At 42.1% G+C, this 21,156-nt stretch overlaps 1 protein-coding gene across 12 annotated transcripts; it reads left to right on the top strand.

Annotated features, from left to right (window-relative positions):
* The first annotated feature begins 865 nt into the window (after nt 1-865).
* LOC131668206 (zinc transporter ZIP1) lies at nt 866-21,127 on the top strand. Of its 12 annotated transcripts, XM_058942174.1 has the most exons (10): nt 866-1,098; nt 1,164-1,409; nt 5,733-5,983; nt 7,030-7,197; nt 7,427-7,612; nt 7,725-7,880; nt 8,333-8,540; nt 8,990-9,116; nt 19,532-19,654; nt 20,218-21,110. In XM_058942174.1, the coding sequence occupies exons 3-10, from the start codon at nt 5,754-5,756 to the stop codon at nt 20,280-20,282; spliced, it is 1,263 nt and encodes a 420-aa protein (XP_058798157.1). In that variant the 5' UTR covers nt 866-1,098; nt 1,164-1,409; nt 5,733-5,753; the 3' UTR covers nt 20,283-21,110. The 12 variants fall into 12 exon arrangements, with proteins under 12 accessions (XP_058798157.1, XP_058798154.1, XP_058798156.1 ...); XM_058942171.1 differs by having other exon boundaries at nt 866-1,409; XM_058942173.1 differs by lacking the exons at nt 866-1,098; nt 1,164-1,409 and adding an exon at nt 5,095-5,216.
* Nucleotides 21,128-21,156: the final 29 nt, after the last annotated feature.

The following is a 21,156-nucleotide window of genomic DNA, read 5'->3' on the forward strand; positions in this document are numbered from 1 at the left end:
TGCCTAAAAATCGACTGAAGCAGGCTTGGCATTCGCTCGCGCGCGCGCGCAAAAGAGAGAGAGAGAGAGAGAGAGAGAGAGAGAGAGAGAGAAAGAGAGAGAGAGAGTGAGAGAGAGAGCGCGCGAACATTGATTGACGCCACCCGTCGTGCTGCTTCGTGTAGCGGATCTTTATTTTCACTTAGCATGGCTATCGCATTACATGTCGAAGGGACGATTGACATTGAAGTGGGTGGAACCACTTTTACGTCTCAATCTCTTTTGCATAGATCCTGTTAACGCGACATTTTACGCAAAGTATTCGCGCGCGCGCCACGACTCTTTGAATCTCCGCGGTATGTGTTCGCTAGTAGAAGTAGACCGATCTGGTCAGGCGAGTCGCTCATCTAGCAGCCGATATAATTTCTGAAATAAGCATTAAGAAAAACAAAGGTAAATAATCTCCCATCGAAATCTTTGCTAGGTCTTTGGCAATGAAAATGAAAAATATCAGCCCACAAGCGATCGTCTAAATGAAATTCCATACCCGTATCCATAATCCGAGACGCGCATACGTTTTTGTATAGCACGACAAAGTTACAAAAAACATTTACGTATACATAGTGTATGCTAATATCACTAGACGTGCTTCAAGCAGCTTGTCATAGATATTTCTATGTTTTTATGTAAAACGTAAGCAAAGACAGTTTTTCTGGCAAGTTTATACGGACACTATTTGTCTTGAAGAATAGTATACGAGATAATCAAGCCCGCCATTGTGTATAATAGTGACGAAAGACAGAAAACTGACGCTTCGTAAATCGACATGCTGTCTCTAATTGTCACTCGAGGCGTTCGCTGCCGCAGTGGTTAATGCACCGTTTGACTGAACGGACGTCTTTGCGACGGCCTGTCACGTTGCTCTCTCTCTCTCTCTCTCTCTCTCTCACTCTCTTTGCATATTATAAAAACGAAAAATAAAATAGAGTGGAATTTCAGGAAAAACCCGAGAGTATGTGGTTTTTCCCGAATTTAAAATTACTTCTCCGAACTCAATAATAATCTGCATAATTGAGCGTCGAAATCGATGTGCGGGCGATAGTCGAAAATTCAAACAAGGTGCTGTGCACGCGAGATACACAATTAAAAGGAGATCGAATCGACTACAGAAACTGTTTACGCAGTTGTCGGTGTTTTTCAAGGCGAAAGAAAAGGATCTTTGCTCGAACCACGCCACTACTACCAACTACTCTTGGAGCACCTCTCTCGCTCGCAGTCTCAACTCGCTGCACGTGGTGCTCGGCTGTGTACAGTAACAAGCGTGCAGGGTCGGTTCTTCTCACGTGAGCTTAGACGAGCGCTTCCTCAAGATAATTAATCAAGGAGAGCTGGCTAAAGTGTATAATATTGTTTCCAGGATTTGTTGTGCGGTAAGTCGATTTTCGCTGTTTTTTAACGCATTCACCAAGATCAGCTTGACAGGGAAGTACTGAGAATTGGAACAAGCTTATTTTAAGATCGGCGTAGGCATTTGTCATTGCTTGTGTTTTTTAAAACGCAAATTTGTACACGTGTTCGTTATTCGATCGATTTTTAATTGATATACAAACAGCTGTCGACGATGCAAATTGTATACGCTATGTAGTGCATTGTTCAAGCATGACATAAGAAGATTACTGCCTTCACTCAGATTAATTGCTTGAACCGCAAAAGTAATATTGTCTTGTTAATTGCTGATTTTCTAAGAGAAAATATTTTTAACGATGTTTTTCATTTGTCTCTAATGCGTTGGAAATCTGCAGTAACATTTTAAAGACTTTTATCGATGTGAAACTTCAATTTTTTGCACTCCTTCAATCAAAGATTTATGTATGTAGAGTTGTATCTGGAAATAATTACAATACGTGATCATTTAAATACAAAGTATAAAACAATGAGGAGAAAAAGTGCTCGAAACCTCGAATAAGTACTGGTGCGAAGAATGTTGACTTTATTCAGGACGCCATTCACTTATTACGCCATGCTATATGTATAAGGCTCGTATACATGTAAGAAATGCAGGCCATTATAAATCGTTATAATTAGTCGACTCTTCTGTTTTATTCGCACTAGTTTTAATTATGATTTTTTAATAATTTCATTTGGCAAATGACTTTTGAAAAGGAAAACGAAGGAAGCGAAAAAACGGTAAACAATCAATAATGCATGAGTAGGATTCAAGCAGCCTCTTGATTTTGTTCGTCACAATCGGAAATATTCTGCGAGTTCCCGTGGACTAACTCTACTTCCTGCGTAGCTTTCGCTATACTATTGGTACGCCGTACGCATAGTTACGAGCGCAGGTGCACAAAATCGGCTCACGTGACTCCCGAGCGCGGGATTTCCCTGAAGACGCCCACGTCTTAAATTATGTTCGCCTAACTACTTGTTGTAGAGCATCTTGCTTCTTTTCTGCATAGCTCTCTCCGAGACTTTCTTTGCGGTAATATGTTGTGTTTTCGCCTAAGTCGCATGGGGTCAGCTAGTCAATGAGCGATAAAAAAAAATTACAAGAATATTTCTCTTCGCGGGATTACGGATTGGATTAAGGCGACTGAAAAAGTCAGTTGGTTTCTACGCAGTTTCGTGAATGTACCTTCATAAACAGGCCATTATGCTTGAAAGGTGTTCGCGTGACGATGATGCGATGCGAGCGAGAGAGAAAATCAATCCACGCACACACGCGCGTTTGCTTTGCGGCTCAGCTATTACGTAACCGACGTAATACCTTTTTTCTTTCGTTTATTAACATAAGAAAGAGATGACGAATTTGAATGTACGGCAAGTCGAATTCCCGGCTGATTCAAATTTTAACGATTGGTATAGGTCGCAAACGACTCTCAAGGACTTATTGATTTACGGTGCGTATAGCGTGAGCATACGGACGATATTGCATGTATTACAATTTTTTCCAAATGAATAGGACGGATCGAATGAAAAGTATTCTACAATGTTCAATGAATATTCTACGCAAGCTATAACTCTCTTGACACATTTCCTCCCAAGCTTGGTTAACCTCATTACGCGCTAGTTTATAACGCCGTGAACAATTGTTCAAACGAGTTGTGAAATTCGTAGAATAATAATACACTTTTTCCATTTCCGCGAGACTTTTTTGTGCAATTTGCCAAACGTACGTATGTAATACAGTTTGAAACTTCAGTACTTCCAAGTAAATTATCAGCTCTAAAGTTTTTTTTTTCAACTCTTTGTTGCAATAATCCTGCTGACTTGCTGCATTAATCTGTATACGAATTATCTTCATCTTCAAAGGTACCTTGATCCCGAGACTTACAAAATGCTATAATTATTGAAAAAAATCTACGATGATCGATTGCATCTGCGTTGCAACTGGTACATTTCGTTAATAGGTATGACGAAATGTCGTTTCACAAATAAAACACTCGAGATCTTAATCTAAACGGACGTTTTCAAGCTTGTTCTGCATCTCCAAGACAAGCAATTAATGAAATGTTTGCCGTCCAGAAAAGATACAGGCTTTACAGGCTTTACAAGCCTTAAAAGCAGCGGGTGCCGTTGCCAGGCTGAAAGGAATGATTGCAAGAGATTATCTTCCTACCTAAAATTCAGGTGACAGCGAAAAATAGGCTGTCGTCGCACGCAGAAGGCTCGGCGGAGCAGAAAATAAAAACAGAGAGATGCAATGTCAGCCCTCTTATCAAGAACAGATAAGTGCTTATCGAAGCCGAAGCCTAAATCCGAAGCTTTGCAACCCACTTGGCACTCTTTAGGCTTGCAGGTTTTTGCGCGTGAGTGTGTTGCAAAGCTAGATTCTTGCCGATCACCGGGAATTAGTTTAGCGCGTCTGACGTCGCGGATATTTACGACGTCTATCTGCTCGTCAACGACCAATTTTAGGCGCGTCTTTAAGGTTTTTCTAGGCCTTCGTTTGGACTCATTGATTTTCACCGTCGCATCGCTTACGAAAATCAGTCTATCGCGCGATAATAAATTTTCCATTCCAAAACCTGAAAACCTAATTATGATCACAGCTAGTCTAACTATTGAACGTGTCTAGTATTTGTCTCCTTTCTCGAATGAAAGCAAATATTGCCGTTTCTTCTATATGTGAAGCGATTTAATATAGCGATGATTATAGTTTTTCGATTGGCTAATACATTGTCATACTCGCACTCGTACAATAAAGAATAACACGGCAACTTGTTATAAAAGAGCTGAAACGTGCTTATTAATACACAATACACAAAACAGGTTATCTCGTATCGATCATCAGATTCGACTAACCAACAAAACAACAGTCGGAAAGAACAACAAAATCGCCTAGCAACGCTTTTGTTCTATATCGAGGGAGCAAATCATAACACTTGAAGTATACGTGCTAAAAGTTGCTACGCCTAGATGTTGAAAAGCTTTTCCTTGACTTTATCTGACAAATGATCAGAGACCTAAGCACTTGACTTTATTTGCCGTTATCTAAAAATATATCAAAGATAGGCCACTTTCAACGAATTGAATTTTACTTGTACTATTCAATGATAGACTTATCTACTTTCTTATAAATTTCTTGCGCGCTGAAATGGTCACAGCGCGGTACATTTTTCAACAGTTAAACAGCAGAAAAACCTATGTTTCTTAATGACGCAATAAGACTCGAACAACTATTTTTCTTTACGACTCTTCATGTTATAACTCTGTTCGATGTATTCTTTTGTAAAATTGTCGTATAATAGAACTTTTGTTGAAAAACATACATTGCAAAATCCCGCGTGGGGAACTACACTGAGCTTAACTCGGAAAATTTTCCTTGAATGATATTTCCTGAAAGGGATAAAATGTGTGCACGAACAGCGTTCTCTCTCTCTCGCCATTTTCTCGCCTTCTCGTTGTGCGTGTTTGTTGCCCTCGAACCCCGAATATCGTCGTTTACACGCGATTTCAAATCTGCTCAGTTGCGCCTAACAGTCGTTAAAGTTCCGAGAGAGTAGCAGCAGCAGCAACAGCAGCTCTCTTTCTCTGTTTACCCCTACTCTTCTCCCGCGCGCCGCTGAGTTAGCGAGCAGCGCACGGATATATATCTTCTTGCAATATCGCGCCCCGTTAAAGTAACATTAGGCGGCGCAGCGCGACGAGCCTAAAAAGCTGCAGCTGGCTGTGCGAGTGTACGTGCGCGTGTGTGTCTGTCGTAGCGAGCGCCAGCGTCAGATATTGGATCACTGGTAATTAATTGCCGTTGACGACTTGCACACTCCACTTATGTGGCGACAATTCTATTCGGCGACGGACGAGTTGCTAATAACGCTCTCTTTCATTCTTGGCCTTTTTCATTTCGCTCGAAAATCTTTTTTTCATATTCGCGCGACTGCATTGAAATAACTTTGCAAATTTTAAAACGGCAAACGGTCTCAACTTACTACACCTCTAAAAATAGCAGTGCGAATTTTCGACTGTGCTTTAAAAATAAAAGAGAAAAGCTCTCATCGCATTGTCAAATTATAGCTGCATCCCACTCGCTGCCACGGAAAAACTTGGGTCATAAAGCGTTAACGACTTTTTCTCTTGCGCGTGCTTGACTTGTAATCTAGACAAATTTCAACAGAGCACAAAGCATCGCGAGCACCGACTTATCGTCATTCACGCCCGAAAAATTTAGATTGATCAACGCTTGTCAGTCTTATGCCGGCCGGCAATAAACTCACACAGCTCGTATGTGTTTCGTCTTCTTTTGTCTTCAGAGCATATAATACGTCGTTAAGATGCATATTGGAGAACACAACCACTTGTTGCATATGATCGCGGTTGGTAACGACACCGAGGATCCTGTACACGATGATCACGATGACGAGAAAGATGTTGGATCTGTGCTCACTGCTAAGACTGTCACCATGGTTACACTGTGTCTTGTCAGTATATGTATGGGAATTATACCCATGCAAATTGCCAAGTATTTTAAGATTGTCAGCAGCAACCAGGTCATCAATCCCAGGCGAGTAATCAGACATGTATGACGACAGTTGCAACGCGACTGATTAAGCGTGGGACGAGATTCAATCGCGACTGCTGACTCGAACCAATTCTTTTTCTTTATAATTACTTATGTGAGATGATTCTGTGTTTTTTTTATTCATTTGCTTTTTTCTTTATATTGCGGTCTTTACGATTAAAATTAACGTAAAACTTTATAACACGCGAATCACTCTTATAATCTACGTGCAAAGTATACGTCGATATACATATCAAAGTAGAAAATAGTCAGGGCAAGTGAGAAGTATAAGTAGGTTAAGGACACCGACTAAAATAAAAGTTAAATACTTAATTTTTCATTGGAAATGGAAAAATAAATATCGTCGTTCTTACTGAAAAATGTATTATTGTTTTTTTCATATTATATTGCGACCGCAGAAGTCGTCCGTGACTTCTTGGCTGTAAAATTAACTTTGCGAAATTATGCACTTATCTAATGCCGAACCATTCTCGTAAAAAAATATTTTGTCGGGTTTATACCAAATTGGTTTTTGAATATTGTAATAGGATTTTTTTTTTGCGTCGTGATGCCTGAACATTTTTATGCTTTAGTCTGAGGAAAAATGACATTTATTTCAATAATTTTTCCTTGTTAATGGTGATGCAAGACATTAATTATATTTATTATCAAATCTATTCTATGGATGTTTTTGTCGCGATCTTTTCCAATTGTTTTGAACTATTACTTGTCAATATCTGTTCAGTTCAGGAAAATTCTTAATAAAAATTAATTCTTTACGATATGTTTGATTAGAATGTCACGATCCGATCTTGATAATAAGCAACAATTACATTTTCTCGATGAAAAAACATTTTCCAAAGCTTTCCTGCCAAGATTGAATTTCCGTCAACACGTCTGCAAAATGCACAAATTGTTTAGTAATAACAACGTCTGTGTTTTCCAAAAGGCAAAGTTAGCAAAAACACTTACATTGTCGGAGTCACGTTATTCTCTCCTCCCAGATAAGAAACCAGAAAAGAATGTAAACTTCGCTTTTGCATCTCCAGGTCGTTCAGATACGTAAACGTGCTGCTGGGCTTTGGCGGCGGAGTGTTGTTTTGCACGACGTTCCTGCACATGCTGCCGGAAGTCGAAGAAGGAGTCGAGCATCTCATGGCGGAAGGAGAATTACCTCACGTCGACTTCTCACTGGCTAAAATATTTTGCTGCACTGGGTGGGTGCTGTACTCTTTATCTTAGCAAACAAACCGATTTATACAATGTCCAATTTCCTGCGGTTCATTAGAACAAAAGATCATTTGCACTAAAATAGCGAAGCAAGTAAAAGTAATATCGATTGTGAAAGTTCGGTAAAACGACCGCTCGTCAAAATTAACGTCGACAATTGGCAGAGAGCCGATACTAATCTTTTTTTGTGTCCACGCTCTCGACTAATAAACGTAGATTCTTCGTGATGTACTTGATCGAGGAGATCGTGCACGCGCACCTGAGGCACAAACACCCGGAGAAACCATCGAGCGACGCTACTTCGAAAACGAGTAGCAAAGTCAACATTTACACGACCGAGTCGATGGATAACTACGGCAGTGTATCGGCGGCCAAGTGGAAGTCACCGCATCACGAGGAAACGTAAGTTTCTCTCTATAATTAATCTGAAGCTTATGCGATAAGGACAGCATTACACGTATACAGCGAGATAAGCCAATGTATAATCTATCATTGCTCTGTTTAATTACACCAGCTGCGAAATTGGACACACTCATCTGGACATTATCGAGGATTGCGATAGTTTTCACGAAAGTGCTATACGCGGACTCCTCATTGTGCTTGGACTATCTGTGCACGAACTGTTCGAGGGATTGGCTATCGGCCTCGAGAGCTCTGCTGGCTATGTATGGTGAGTCTATGTCGGCTGCGTTTTTACTTTCTATTGGGAAGGCGAAAGTGCAACTGTGCGCTACTTTTTTTTACCCGCATACACCGCGTCGGACATTTGCTTTTTCGACAATTTCTGATAAATGCCGAGGGCGATTTCTCTACTTTATTTCAAATCGAACGGCAAATCGTGAGATTCCGATTTGGCACGTAAAATTTGTTGCTTCGCTGGAAATCCATTCTACTCGCCGATGCGCCCGAAGCTTGAACAAATCACTCTCGCACGCTCTACGATCAATTTGAATTTTAGACAAACAGAAAAAAATATTGCAGAAAAACGACGCACGAGAGCTGAATCATCGCTCTGAGAGTACAAAGAACCTTGTAATCTCAGCTGCCTCTTACATATCGCGCGTAGCAATCATGATGAATGGCGCGTAATGAAAAAAAACTTTGATGAATTTCGTGTTATAGGTACATGTTCGGAGCTGTGGCAGCACACAAGTTCATCATCGCATTTTGCATCGGTGTCGAGCTGATCACTTCGCGCACGAGAGCCATACTCAGCTACGTCTATGTCTGCATGTTCGCTGTGGTATCGCCTCTGGGTATTGGGATTGGTATGATTTTGGTTGGCGGTAATAGTGCTGCTGCCAGTGGTCCTGCTGCTGTCGCTCTACAGGTGAAAAGTCTATTTTTTGAAAGAAGTAAAAGAGAGAGAAAAAAAGTGCACTTGAATGTTTATTGGCTCGTAGAGTATTTACGAGTTCCGCGTAATGGCAGAGAAAAGCAATTACAAGCTAGTAAATCCATTTTCTGAGCAATTTCACGTGATTTTTAGCACTTGATTTCTCAACTGCAGTGTCAAAAGTTTGTTGACCAGAGCGTGCGAAAAAAAAACCAAAACCGTCAATCGAACGAAAAAAGTGAAAGATCACAGCTAACGATGCGAGTTTAACCTAATAACAAAGTTGCAGGGAGCTAATCAAAGTTTAAAGTAGATCTTGCCCGATGAATGAAACCATGGCAATCGATTATAATTACCGATCGCGCGCATGCTTGCCGGATACTCTGCATGCTGGTGGTAAATAACGATGACCGTAAATAATGGCTCGATCGTAAATTTTGCAGGGTTTGGCGTCGGGAACACTGCTGTACGTGGTGTTTTTCGAGATCCTGCACAAGCACCGTACCGGCCTCTTGCAGTACCTGTCAATCATCCTTGGCTTCGCTCTCATGTTCGGCTTGCAAGTTTTGAGTGAGTACGCTATGTATATATACATGAGTAATGGCGAAGAAGAAAATGATCAAATATCTCTCGGGTGCAAAAAATCAAATTCAACACAGTCAGATTAACGTTTTATCTAGAGAATGCCTACAAAAGTGGGCCGCAGCGAGCAAACATTGTGAGATGCAGCGATTACAAATCTCCTCGAAAAATGTCTGCAAAGTCCCGATTGAACTTTCTCTATCTCGCGTTATTACAAAGATGATATATGTTTACAACCTGGCTGTGACATAAATCCAGTCGACCTTGGAGTGTGAGAAAAACTTATACTTCGAAGAAATCCCATTATCTTATCTTATTTATTCTCTTCTACTGTGATTTTCTGTACTATTGTAAAAATCTCATTTAGTCAGAAGTTCTTTGATCCCCAACGACGCAAAAGAATACAAAACATAAGAAGTGACTTTTCAGTAGTAACGGACGTGATCTATCAGACGCATCTTCCGCAAAAAGACTAAACTACGATCTCGCGTTGGAATGAGGTATTATAAAGCACCAGCTAAGCTCGTTATTCAAGCAGCGTCTAGCAAAAATAACATCTTGTCGGGACTCTGAAATCGCGGGTACATAGACGTCGCTATATTGAGAACTCGTTTGCGAGAGACGAATACACGACGAGAACGCGCCGCGCGACAGGACACATTGAGAAATGATAATGACACGTACGTACGCAAAGCGAGTGAAAGAGTCAAGTGACTGTGCGCGTTCATTCACTACGCCGCGCGCCTCTGCGGTTCGCATACCTTTCACATGCTAACAAAACTGACAGCTCAACGAGTGATTCCCCAGCGTGACGTTCTAGGTTCTTTCCCGAGCGGTTATTCCCTGCAAAACACTATGTAAATTGAATCTCCGCGCGATTAGAGTAGTCCAAGGTAATTGCTGGAAATAATGGATAATAAGAAAGCTGCAGGAAATTTCGTCATTAAGCGGGGCGACGACGGAGAGGGAGATCGTTGAGAGGACATTGGGCAATTTACGCCATCTACAAGTTGACAATTGGTCCAGGGCGCGATCGCGCCTAAGCTCAATGCCAACGTTGCTTCAACATTTTGACTTGTTGAGTTTCGCTGCAAATCACGCTTCTGGATTTTCTACGATTTTCGTTTTTTTTTTGACATTGACGTCCTGCTGGGTAGCTCGTTTGCCGCGCCCGTGAATCATTGTTCGTTCCGTAGATTGAAAGGGATCAACCGAAAAAACAAAAAAAAAGACAAAAAAAAACAAAAAAAAAACGGTGCGGATTTTGAAATATCGATGTTTATCTCTTGAACTACGTCAAGCTAATTAAGCTTGGCGAGGTCACGCACAATGGGCGAAGAATATCCATCGTCCCGAGTAAAATGGTGCTTCAAGCGTGAAAGGCCAGTGGTAGCAGGGCAAAAAGTTAATTATGCACTCGTCATTACCCGTGCAAGCTCATCGCGTGCGCCGAAAAAAAAGAAAAAGAAAAAGCATTTTTTGAAGCAACGAGGAAGACCTTGGAGGTGTATAATGCTCTCGAGACGAGATCCGGTAGTATTTGACGCCTCTACAGCGAAGCCACAGTCTTGTCACAGCTGTATACGTATAATGGGTCGTTAATCGTTCGCGCATACGTATTAGTAAAGTTCAACGTACGAGAGAGTTTCCGCGCCGGTTCTCTCTCGCGTCTTTCACGTACTTCTTTATTTTGTCTTAAACGCGGGATGATATAGAAAGGACTGACCCAATAACACAGATCCCGCTCGAAGAAATTCACCTGAGTGTGTGGCGCCGTTGGAGAAATTACGCAGACTCGCTCGCGCGCGCCTACGTGACTTGATTTTTTTTTCTCTTTCCTTTTCGTCGCGCGCAACAACTGAACTTTGCCGCTCGAAAAGCTTTTCCCTACTTTTTGCGTTATCGGCTAATTAGGCTGCTTTTTTCCCTGTCCTTCTCTCGTGGACGATCTCTCTTCTTGCGATTTTGCTAGGTATGCGAGGAAACTTCCGACGAGATTCAATAAGCTGCAATTCTTTCGTACGTTGACTTGGCACAGGTTGATGTGATCGCAAGCTTTGTAGTAATCGTTTCAAATATTCGTTAGCAAGCGAGAGAGTGAGAAAATTGTGAGATAGACAGAAAGTCAGTCACACTAAGTACATGCGTTTCAAACTGGTTGGGCCGGTGCGTATTATAAATTAGATTTTGTCGGACGATTTTGAATTGATTATGTCATCGGATCGCAAGTCAAAGTACTGGATATCGATGTAATTATCGAATATATATAGCAATTGTAAAATTTATAATAAAGCTGATTTGTCGAATATTTGAAAAAGCCTCAACAATGATAAATCCAAAACACGAGAAAGAGGCCCAAACAATTATAAAAGCCGTGCGGTGGAAATTAATCAAAGCCGTAGGCGCACAAAGGAATGCAATTACTTCGGGAAAATCAATGAAAGTCCGACGCGTCGAACATTAATTATACGCGTTTAAAATTAACTGCAGAAAATAGCTGACGCCTCGTAAACAAGTCTACGAACTATTACCCATAAAGTGCGCACGCATGCGCTAGCCATACATGCTAAGCGAATCGAATCCTCACGCGATAACAGCTTAGCGAGGGAATATAATAAATTTCATTAGCAGTCGACGCGCCGATATTTTATAACAGCTCGGCCGGGCGCGCACATGAAAATTGCCGGCAATTGCCTTTGTTTCCATTAAAAAGGACTCGGCGAATTGGTCGCGCTAGTGGCACTGGTCGCAGTCGTCGCTGTGGCGCGGGGCCGTTTTGCAACGGTAAAAATAATGCGCGTCACACGCCTATCGATCGATTGAATTTTTGCACTGGCCGTCGATCCAACGTAAGAAAAAAAATCGGAGAGAAATAACGGTAGCGACCAACAAAGACAAACATTTAAACACTCAGATTTGTCTTTGTGAATCAGCCTTGCTTATCCGGCCGGTTTATCTGGCGATTGCGCGTTTTTCAGAGGCGATATAATCTCTGTCCGCCGAATTTGGGACTCGACGATTACTTCGTTGCCCTACGGCCGGAAATCATAATCGGCGCGCGTGGAACAAAACTTTTAGCACATTGTTTAATGCAACGCATTATCGCGACTGACAATGTGTATAGCGCGGAAAATCGAAGTCACGCTTCATCAATGGCAGCTCATACACGCCGCTGCTCTACTTTCGCGCGCTTTATACACATTCTGCGGCTATATGCTGTATAAAAAAAGATGCATGCCTATTGGCACGCGATATCGTTCACGCAAAACTTTTAATGGACTTTAAAGGATATATCTACACACGTCGCGGTGAGATTCCTCGCGGACGATATTGTATGTTTGTTTTGGAATACCCGACACGCTGCCGACTGATGTACATATATATATATATATATACATGTATATATATATACATATATATCCTGCTGCTTCGCTTTATTGATTACACAGCTATTATTGTGTGCTTCAACGAGTACCTGTTCTTAATTTAGCGGAGCATCTGATTTATATGCGCACATTTTATATTGCCGATCGGTTTTAACGAGATTATGCCGCTGAGTTTTCTTTTTCCTCTTTTCTCTGTAATTCCGCGATCGGAAATGCAATTTATTCTCGCTTTGACGTTGAGTTTTGATTTTGCGTATAGACAGACAGGAAATTAATTGTACAAAGTATTTCGTAACTTTTTTTAAGGTCCGATAATACACATTCCTCGACGCATTATTTTTACTTCAACGACGAGATAAGCGATATCTTTGCCGAAGTATTTTTGTATAACAGCTCATCACAACCGACTTACTGTAGAATTCATTTTTACCAGTTTATCGAAAATCGAAGCAGCGTATTTTATTTCATAAATGTTTGATAATAGGCATGTGTAGAATCCTGTAATTCGTAAATATCTCTTCGATTTTTGTTATATTAAATGCACTTGAAAAGAATCTCTTTTTCAGATGCTTTACAAAAAGTCGAATATTATTCAACAAGTATCATCGCGTTCGCATAATATGTCCCACGCAACAGTCAGCATAATACTTATCCAACAGGAGTTCTGATTTTTGTGTAGCGCGAAGAAAAAAATTCGTAAAAACCAAGTCCACCCACCGTGTTCAAAAGATTGACGCAACGCGCGAGTGCGTCGTCTCGATCATTGCAGGTACGCGCGCGCGAGCATACGCGCACACGCGCACACGCGAGAGTAGCGTAGTCGTCCCGATTAGCCGTAATAGACTTCCCCAGCGCGAAATTGCGCTCGCGCGGTTACAAAAAGCACGTCGCACGCACAAGACGACGCTTCAGGGTCATACAGATCGATGTGCGCCACCCGATACAGTCAGAGAAGTTATGCTGCAAGGGGAAGAAGACCCTGCCCTCGTTGTTTTGCACTACTGCAAGCAGAGATGAGGACCTTTGACCTTGTAGCATTGGGAAGGTCGGGACGCATTGGAGATGGCTTGCGTTTAATTAATCTCTCTCTCGTGAACTTGCGAATGAAGTCGCGTTCGTTAACTATGTCGAGTACGCACTCGAGTACACGAGATTGAAGGAAACGCGTATTTTATGAAACCCTGTAGGTGTACGAAAGATAATAATGACCCAATTGCATGCGCGCTTTAATATTTGCCTGGGTTGCGCGAAAATCTGGACGAAGCATTTCGAGCATCGATTAATATGTAGAAAAGCCCCCTATAATTAGGCGCAAGCAACAGCTTGCTCGTTCCGCTTTTGCCAGCGCGAGTCTCCTCAAAGGAAGATTTTGAAAATAAGGTAGCTGCCGTGCCCTCTTGGGCTCTCTTGAGCTCTCTCGACGGCGGCATCGATCGCTTATACGAGCGTAAGCCACGTGACGCTGGGTTTTCGGGCTCCGTTCACTGCTGCTGCTGCTGCTGCTGCTGGTGCTGGTGCTGGTGCTGCTGCTGCTGCTGTCTGACTGCCTGCTGCTCTCCTACACACTCGTGGACACACGGACGCGCGGACACACACGGACACCCGCTGTTAGTTCAGTCAAGTCGCAGTCAGTCAGTCGCTCGGCTACTCTCACTACGAGCAGCAGCCGCCACACACGCGCTTCCTATAATATCGCAAGACGACGCTCGACTGTATGTCACATTGTCGGAGCGTGTTGAATACGCATGTAAATAGCTGAACCGGTGAGTTCGCGGTGTGCATTCGCGAGCTGCGCGTGTGTATCTCCGCGTGGCAGGTGAAAACGCAGCACGCGGGAAGCCGCGCGCGCGATGCGGTGAAAGTTGCGGACGTCTCGTTTTCGTGCGTGAATTTCGTGCGAGCTCTTTGCGGAGAGAAGAGACACCGTTTTTTTACTTTGAACTCACGTGCTGTTTCTTAACGATTATACGTGCGAGGGATTAAGTGTGGCGCGATAAAATTACCTCATCGTTTCCTCGTGTCTTTCGTGATCTAGTTGAAACTAGACTGTCGATATTGCATTTTTCTGTGTCAACCATTTTCGAGTATTTTCAAATGGGTAATCACATAATATAGAGATAAACGCCACCTTCTTAATGGCCCGCAAAGTGAATCATTTTCCCACAGAAGCTCGCCGAAACAATACGTGCTTATTCAATTGTTGAGACGCTCTAAAAGCGCGCGTTAATAACATTTGTCAACAATTGTTGCTCGCTGCAAGCATGTTCGTTAATGTCCTGCTCGTTATAAATATCATTCGAAAATAAGCTTTAGTAGTTATTCTTTTATCCGCTCTGGTAAGACATTCCGGAAATACATTTTTCTTACTTGAATGAAGAAATCGCTGATTATTTTTAGGACGCTATACTCCAGTTTTCTTTTACTGAGACGACTAGCTTCGTATACGTAGTTGCTCTGCTATTTGTACATACAGTTTTTACCAATGAACCCGCAGTGTCTAGAAAACGATTAAAAACAATCTTCTAATAAAATTACGTTTCCAATTAATAATAATAAGGTGTCGTTTGATCTGTCGGCTTTCTGAATAGTCAATCGAATTTCGAGGGAAGTGAAAAAATCATTGATTCGCGCGAAGATGTAGCTATCGAATAGACTACGAAAGATAAGAACTATACTACGGTAGGGCGCGGGAGCTGCGGGTGCGAGGAAAGAAAAAAAAAATACTCAATTGGAATCCAGCACACGAGTGGCACATGTAATTATCGGTCGCTCGTGTGCGCGATGCGTTATCACAACACGCAACTGAACGCTTTCCCGGTAGCCGAAAAGAAAAAGAACAAGAAAAAGGAGAAAAGAAAGCTAGGCTCGAATAAATCTCGTAGTGGACTTGGAACGGTGCCGGTATTCGGTATATTTTTTGAACGTTTCTCAATCGATGTATAATCTTTTGAGTACGCGTACTTGGCGAGTTGGAAGATTTCTTACTTGATTTCTTATCTAAGGTAAATGTACTACCGGATCGACGCGCTCTTTCTTATAGTTATCGATTACCGTTTACCCTTGGAAAACAAAGAATTACATTTGGTTTTTTCACAGTTTGCCGTGCTCGAAAGGCGCAAAGGCGCGCGACGGCGAGCTGCACTCTTTATTGTTAGTTGCTATTTAGTTCGATTCGATTATTCACGCTGACCTTGAGCCTTATCTCTTGCTTCAACTAGAAAATTCAACAATATAGTTTCCTTTCGCGAACAACTAACTAGAGATTTCGATATTGATTATGAAATGCTGCTGGCATCGCCATCCGTGAATAGAATCGTCGCCAAAATAGAAATAACGAATGCTGTCAATCGAAGCGAACGTAGCAAGAGTTGATTTCCAAAAGCACAGTAGTGACCGTTGATCGGAGAGTACAACAACGCGTATCGCTGCCGTAAAATTCGGCCCGAGGTACGGCCACTTTATCTCATAAGGAAATAGTTGACGTGTCGCAAAGACGGCGCGCACTCGCGGATACGAGACGCGGCCTGACAAATTCAATCGATTACTTACTTCGTTGCAGTATTCCGACGTACAATCAACAACCTTTCGACGTAGGCTAAACCTGTTATCTCTCCGAATTAACGAAAAACCAACAATAGAAGTGGTAATCACAATGGTACACTTCACGTGACAATCGCTTCGTGTTCCTTTGTGCGCGAGATTCAATCCGTAGTTCCGGAAAGTAAAAGTGGACGTTTCGTAACTGACGTGCAGCGTTTTCTTTTTTATCTTTTTAACTACATTTCCAATAACAGTAAAACGCCGATGGCCAATGACACAAGTCATGCAGTCGTTATGTAAAATAAAAAGGCACGGGCACACCAGCGGATGACGAATTTTCAAGACAATAATTCGCAGCTCCAGGCGGCGCGAACAATAACGATCGTCGCGCACGTTTTATTATTCGCTTCCACGCCGACTGATTAACTTGTTCCCTCGTAAAACCGGTCGCGCGCGCCCGATTCTAGCTGGAACGTCTTTTTCTCTCTTTTTTTTCGTATCTGTCGAAAATGAATTTTCTACGCTAAACTCAAAGTTATGCGTGGAAAAAACCAATGACGATTTTGTAGCTACACGAACGATCAGAAGCAACTACGTAACGTTGGTCTAACACCTCGGTGAAAACTGTATATTAATTTTCTTTTCGTCATTATAACCAACAATCTCTTACATGTGACTTAAAATTAATGGACAAAACGCGTGCTTTTCTGCCTCTTATACTTGGCGAAGAGACAAGTTGCAAGTTACTGTGTTACGAGTTGGATAATGGGATATAACGAGTGTGAGAGGGTACTCGTGAGCGATTGAAATCCATAGGTGAATCAGCTGCGTTGCATTGCTGCTCGCGGAGATACATACTAGCAGCTTTTCTGTTTGAACTTTAAAGAGAATTGTTGGTTTAATGTTTTTTATCGCTATTCGTTACAAAGCAGAACACTCGAATGCACATCTCGATTTTCAATACCAAAAACGTGACAAACCAAAGTTCAAGTGTGTCTCTGAATGACCAAGTGTTATAAACCTGGTGAAAAACAATGATCGAACTACCGGTCAAGTGATAGCTACTCCGTAAGCTACAGACGACTGCAGCGTAAGCAACTTTATTGGGAGATCGAGCTCGAGCCGAAGCACAATAAATTCACAACAAATTCACTCGAAACTTCAGCATGGAAGTGCCATCGGTAACAACACAACCAACGTCAATCGGACCAAGTCCGCAAATAGTACTTCTCTTGGCAAAAGTCGGTTCGATGTTCGTGCTGGGTTTCGGCTCGTTACTTTTGGGTATGATGCCACTGATAATAGGCAGATGCCGGATGAAGAAGAGCGAAACTAGAAGAGCCATCACCAGTGTGTCCAGTGCATCGACCACCCTTACCTCCGCTTCGGCTCTTAGCGTGAGTGGAGTTGCCGCTGTTGCCGCTGACACCTCCCAAGTAATTGGCTGCTTCCTGTCTCTTCTCTCGTGTCGTACGCCGAGTCGTTATGCACGTCTCTCGCGAAGCGAAGTATTCTACGCTTCACGGGAATAACGGGTAGCAGCTTGCTTTGACGAGTGCTAGACATTCCGACTTTGGCGCGCAAAACGAACGAACCCTAAAGGCGTTAGTGTTTTTCGAACGCAAGTTGCAATCAGAAAGATACTAGGAAATATAAATACGGCGCCACGAACACTTGACGTGGCAGTGGGTAGAGAATTATTTATAATTCACGCGATAGGCAGATTGTATTTTGCTTATTCATGAATTCCGTGCCATTTAGTCGCGAGCTAAAATTCTATTTTCACGGCTCTCCCACGTATTCCAAATCAAATTTAGAAGTTTGTCTGTAAAGGGTCGCACGCGTTTTTAAAAACGTTAAATTCTTTATATATATTTATAAAGTCTTTATCAAGTCACGACGAAGCGTACGGCAATTAGAAAGGCAAACTTTCAATGGAAAATCAACATGTCAATTAAATACGTAGCAGGGCCTGCTGACATCACTGCTATTGTGTTTCGGCGGAGGAGTTCTGCTATTCACGACATTCCTACACTTGGCGCCGGAAGTACGGGAAAGCGTCGAGCTTCATCAGTCCAACGGCCAATTAGCAACTTTGGGGAGCCTTAGTTTAGCAGAGCTATTATTCTGCTGTGGTTTCTTCGTGGTTTATCTAGTCGAAGAAACCGTTCACGCCGCGCTCACTGGCAAACCCGAGTCGTCCGAAGCTCTCCTCTACCGAACAGTCTCGGTACGCAGATGCAACAACAGCGGTGGAAGTCACGCCAACAGCAGCAGCAACAACACCAGCAGCGAGGCCAGCAGTGCGCAGAGAAACTCTTTGACAGTGCAGCCTCGTGCTTGGAGAACGGACGCTTCCGATGCCGAAGAGGACGCCAACATGAATCAAGAGTTGCCCACGTCGAAATCGGCCTCGGGGCCAATGTTCCTATTGTCGTCGGGGCAAACGATCGACGACGCGCCACGTCGGGCTATCGATCTCGAGCAACAAGCCAAAGCTGCACTCACGCAAGAGACCAACCGTCGTCATCACCATCACCACCATCATCACCAACACCACCACCACCACCACCACCATCACTCGCACTCGATGCGCAGCCTACTGACCGTCCTCGCGTTATCCTTTCACGCGATATTCGAGGGACTCGCGGTCGGTTTGGAGCCTGCCTTCAGCTCGGTGGTGTATCTGGCTGCGGCAATCGCCACGCACAAGCTCGTCATATCGTTTTGCGTGGGCATGGAACTGTACGTGGCCGGTGCGTCCAACCGCACGATCTTAGGGTATTTGAGTGTTTTCTCCATGGTGACACCGCTTGGTATCGGTATCGGCCTCGCACTCGGTCATTTTCGCAACGACAGCGATACGATGGGGCCGACGCCGACGATCCTACAGGGCATGGCTGCCGGTACCTTGCTCTACGTTGTGTTCTTCGAGGTGTTGGCTAGGGAAAGAGCCAACGACAAGAGTGGATTATTACAGCTAGCTGCCATCCTCGTGGGATTTACGCTCATGCTTGGACTTCAGCTCGCTAGTAAGTTGCTTGTAGGACGACGGCTGCGCGAAAGAGTGACGCTCTTGTAATCACATGTAATACCCTCAGAGAGCTGTTTGCTATGTTATTTTTCCTTCTTTTCTTTCCGATGGCCATATCATATGATAATGAGATTGCCGACTGATCGTACTTATATGCTATAGCGTGCGTCATGAGGAGCTTCATATGCGAGACTCATCTTCGCTATTAGCCCTGATGGATTATTTAACGAAATAATAGGTTGCGAGTCTCGCGGATCTTGCGCGAACGATTATTGGCTTTGAGCTGCCACGATGGCCGCATTAAAAACGGTTATTCAAACGTAGTTCGATGGATACATCCGAGATATATTCGATCTCTTCTTGCTTTCAAAAAAATCTTGTTTAGATTTTATTTTAATTGCTGGACTGGTCAAAATAATTTTATCATTTCTATTTTTTTAAAGCTGCCCACTCGCACGAGCACGGCGGACACTCGCACGGAGACCACTACCATGGCGAGGAACAAGGCGAGATTCATAATCACGCAAGTGAAACATTGGTTGGAGATAAGCACAACTATGTACTAGGTAAACTTACTTTACATTATCGGTTTTAACTACATATTATCTGTCAATTATTTCCTCTCGTTGATAGCAACGCCGAGATAATTCGATTTAATTATAAATATTATAAACCGTTGACTGATACGTTACGTAAGCTTGATTGGCGAGTCTATAATTTAAAAGAATGTCAGATGAAATTAGTATTCATCGAAGATTATCATGATTTCAAAATAAAATGAACCTTGATTTGTTTGTAGAGTGATAACAGTTGATCGTGTTTTCGTTGTCATCTCAACTTTCTTCGCGTACAAATTAAAATTCTGTACTTTGCATTTATGACTGAAGTTTTGTCATTGACCTTCGAAAAGTCGATTGTCTAAACTTTAATTACTGAAAGTTTGATTTTTGGCTTCATGTCAATTTGTTCCGGCACATGTCTGCTGTTTTTAATGATTTCGTGTGAAATTATAAAAAGAGCAGGAAAATTGATGAGCACACTGTCGACGACTGAACGAATATTAAATAATTATTTGACATAGTATTGCAATGTGTGAAATTAAATTAAGGCATCTTTAACACCTGTTTAGGAGCAGCAGCTATCGAGCGAGTAACGGACAAGGTCGTGGATGTTTTATCGACTACACTGACGTAACGAACGCGCGGAAAGAGAGCGAGAGCTCGGCATCACGCAGATGATCACCGACATTCACGCTACATAATAACTCGTACATGGAGAGCATCCAGAGGACTATATATATTTTTATCAGTATCTGTGTGTGAGGGAGATAAATTCACGTATTTTCATCCATTGTACGTACGGCTGTATGTTTCATGGCGAAGGTGAAAAACTGTTACGCTCAATGTGTTGGTTTTTTTGTCTTTACAATTTAAGCGTTACACTATTTTTTATTTATCTTAATTTGTATGTGTTAACGATTAAGTGTAGCTTTAGATACTTATGCAAGATTTTCTCAATTTGTTCTTTTTTTCGTGCGCGCATGATGATTAAACATAATGAGTGTCCGGGCGTTGAAGTATAAAAATGTGTTAGTTTGTAATGGAGAAACGTAAATGTGATAAGATCACATTGTTATGCATTTAAGAATAAAAAATACGTCGAGATTTCTTATTTTTTTCTTTCTTTTTTGTGAGCAATGCAAGTAAATAAGACTTTCCTTATCTCGTGAATAAATTTATAGTGAGAGAATCTCGGGAAGACTATGTATATTGTTCATGACTTCTCGAGACGAAGAGAAAGAGAATATGTATTTTTTCGCTTTCTATTGAAGCTACCTTTGTAAGATACCATTTTAGATAGATTGTTAATTGTTAAGGAAATAACACTCGAACGACGCTAACATTTTTTTCTTATAAAGACTATTATACATATATATATAATAAATGATATATATATATATAATAAATGAAATAATATACATTATTTTGATTATGATATATCTACAATGAGTGGTGGTAAGAAGAAAAAAAGAAAGTTATAAATGTAGTAAACGACGAAGATTAAAAAT

The sequence above is a fragment of the Phymastichus coffea genome, unplaced genomic scaffold (genome assembly GCF_024137745.1).
Source record: "Phymastichus coffea isolate CEN01 unplaced genomic scaffold, Cenicafe_Pcof_1.1 PCOF00075, whole genome shotgun sequence".
NCBI classification, from domain to species: domain Eukaryota; kingdom Metazoa; phylum Arthropoda; class Insecta; order Hymenoptera; family Eulophidae; genus Phymastichus; species Phymastichus coffea.

Coding starts and splice junctions, on each gene's coding strand:
- LOC131668206 (XM_058942167.1), top strand. CDS start 17,221: ATGGAAGTGCCATCGGTAACAACACAACCAACGTCAATCGGACCAAGT. Junction 17,491..18,020: donor TTGCCGCTGACACCTCCCAA/GTAATTGGCTGC, acceptor TTAAATACGTAG/CAGGGCCTGCTGACATCACT. Junction 19,087..19,531: donor GCTTGGACTTCAGCTCGCTA/GTAAGTTGCTTG, acceptor ATTTTTTTAAAG/CTGCCCACTCGCACGAGCAC.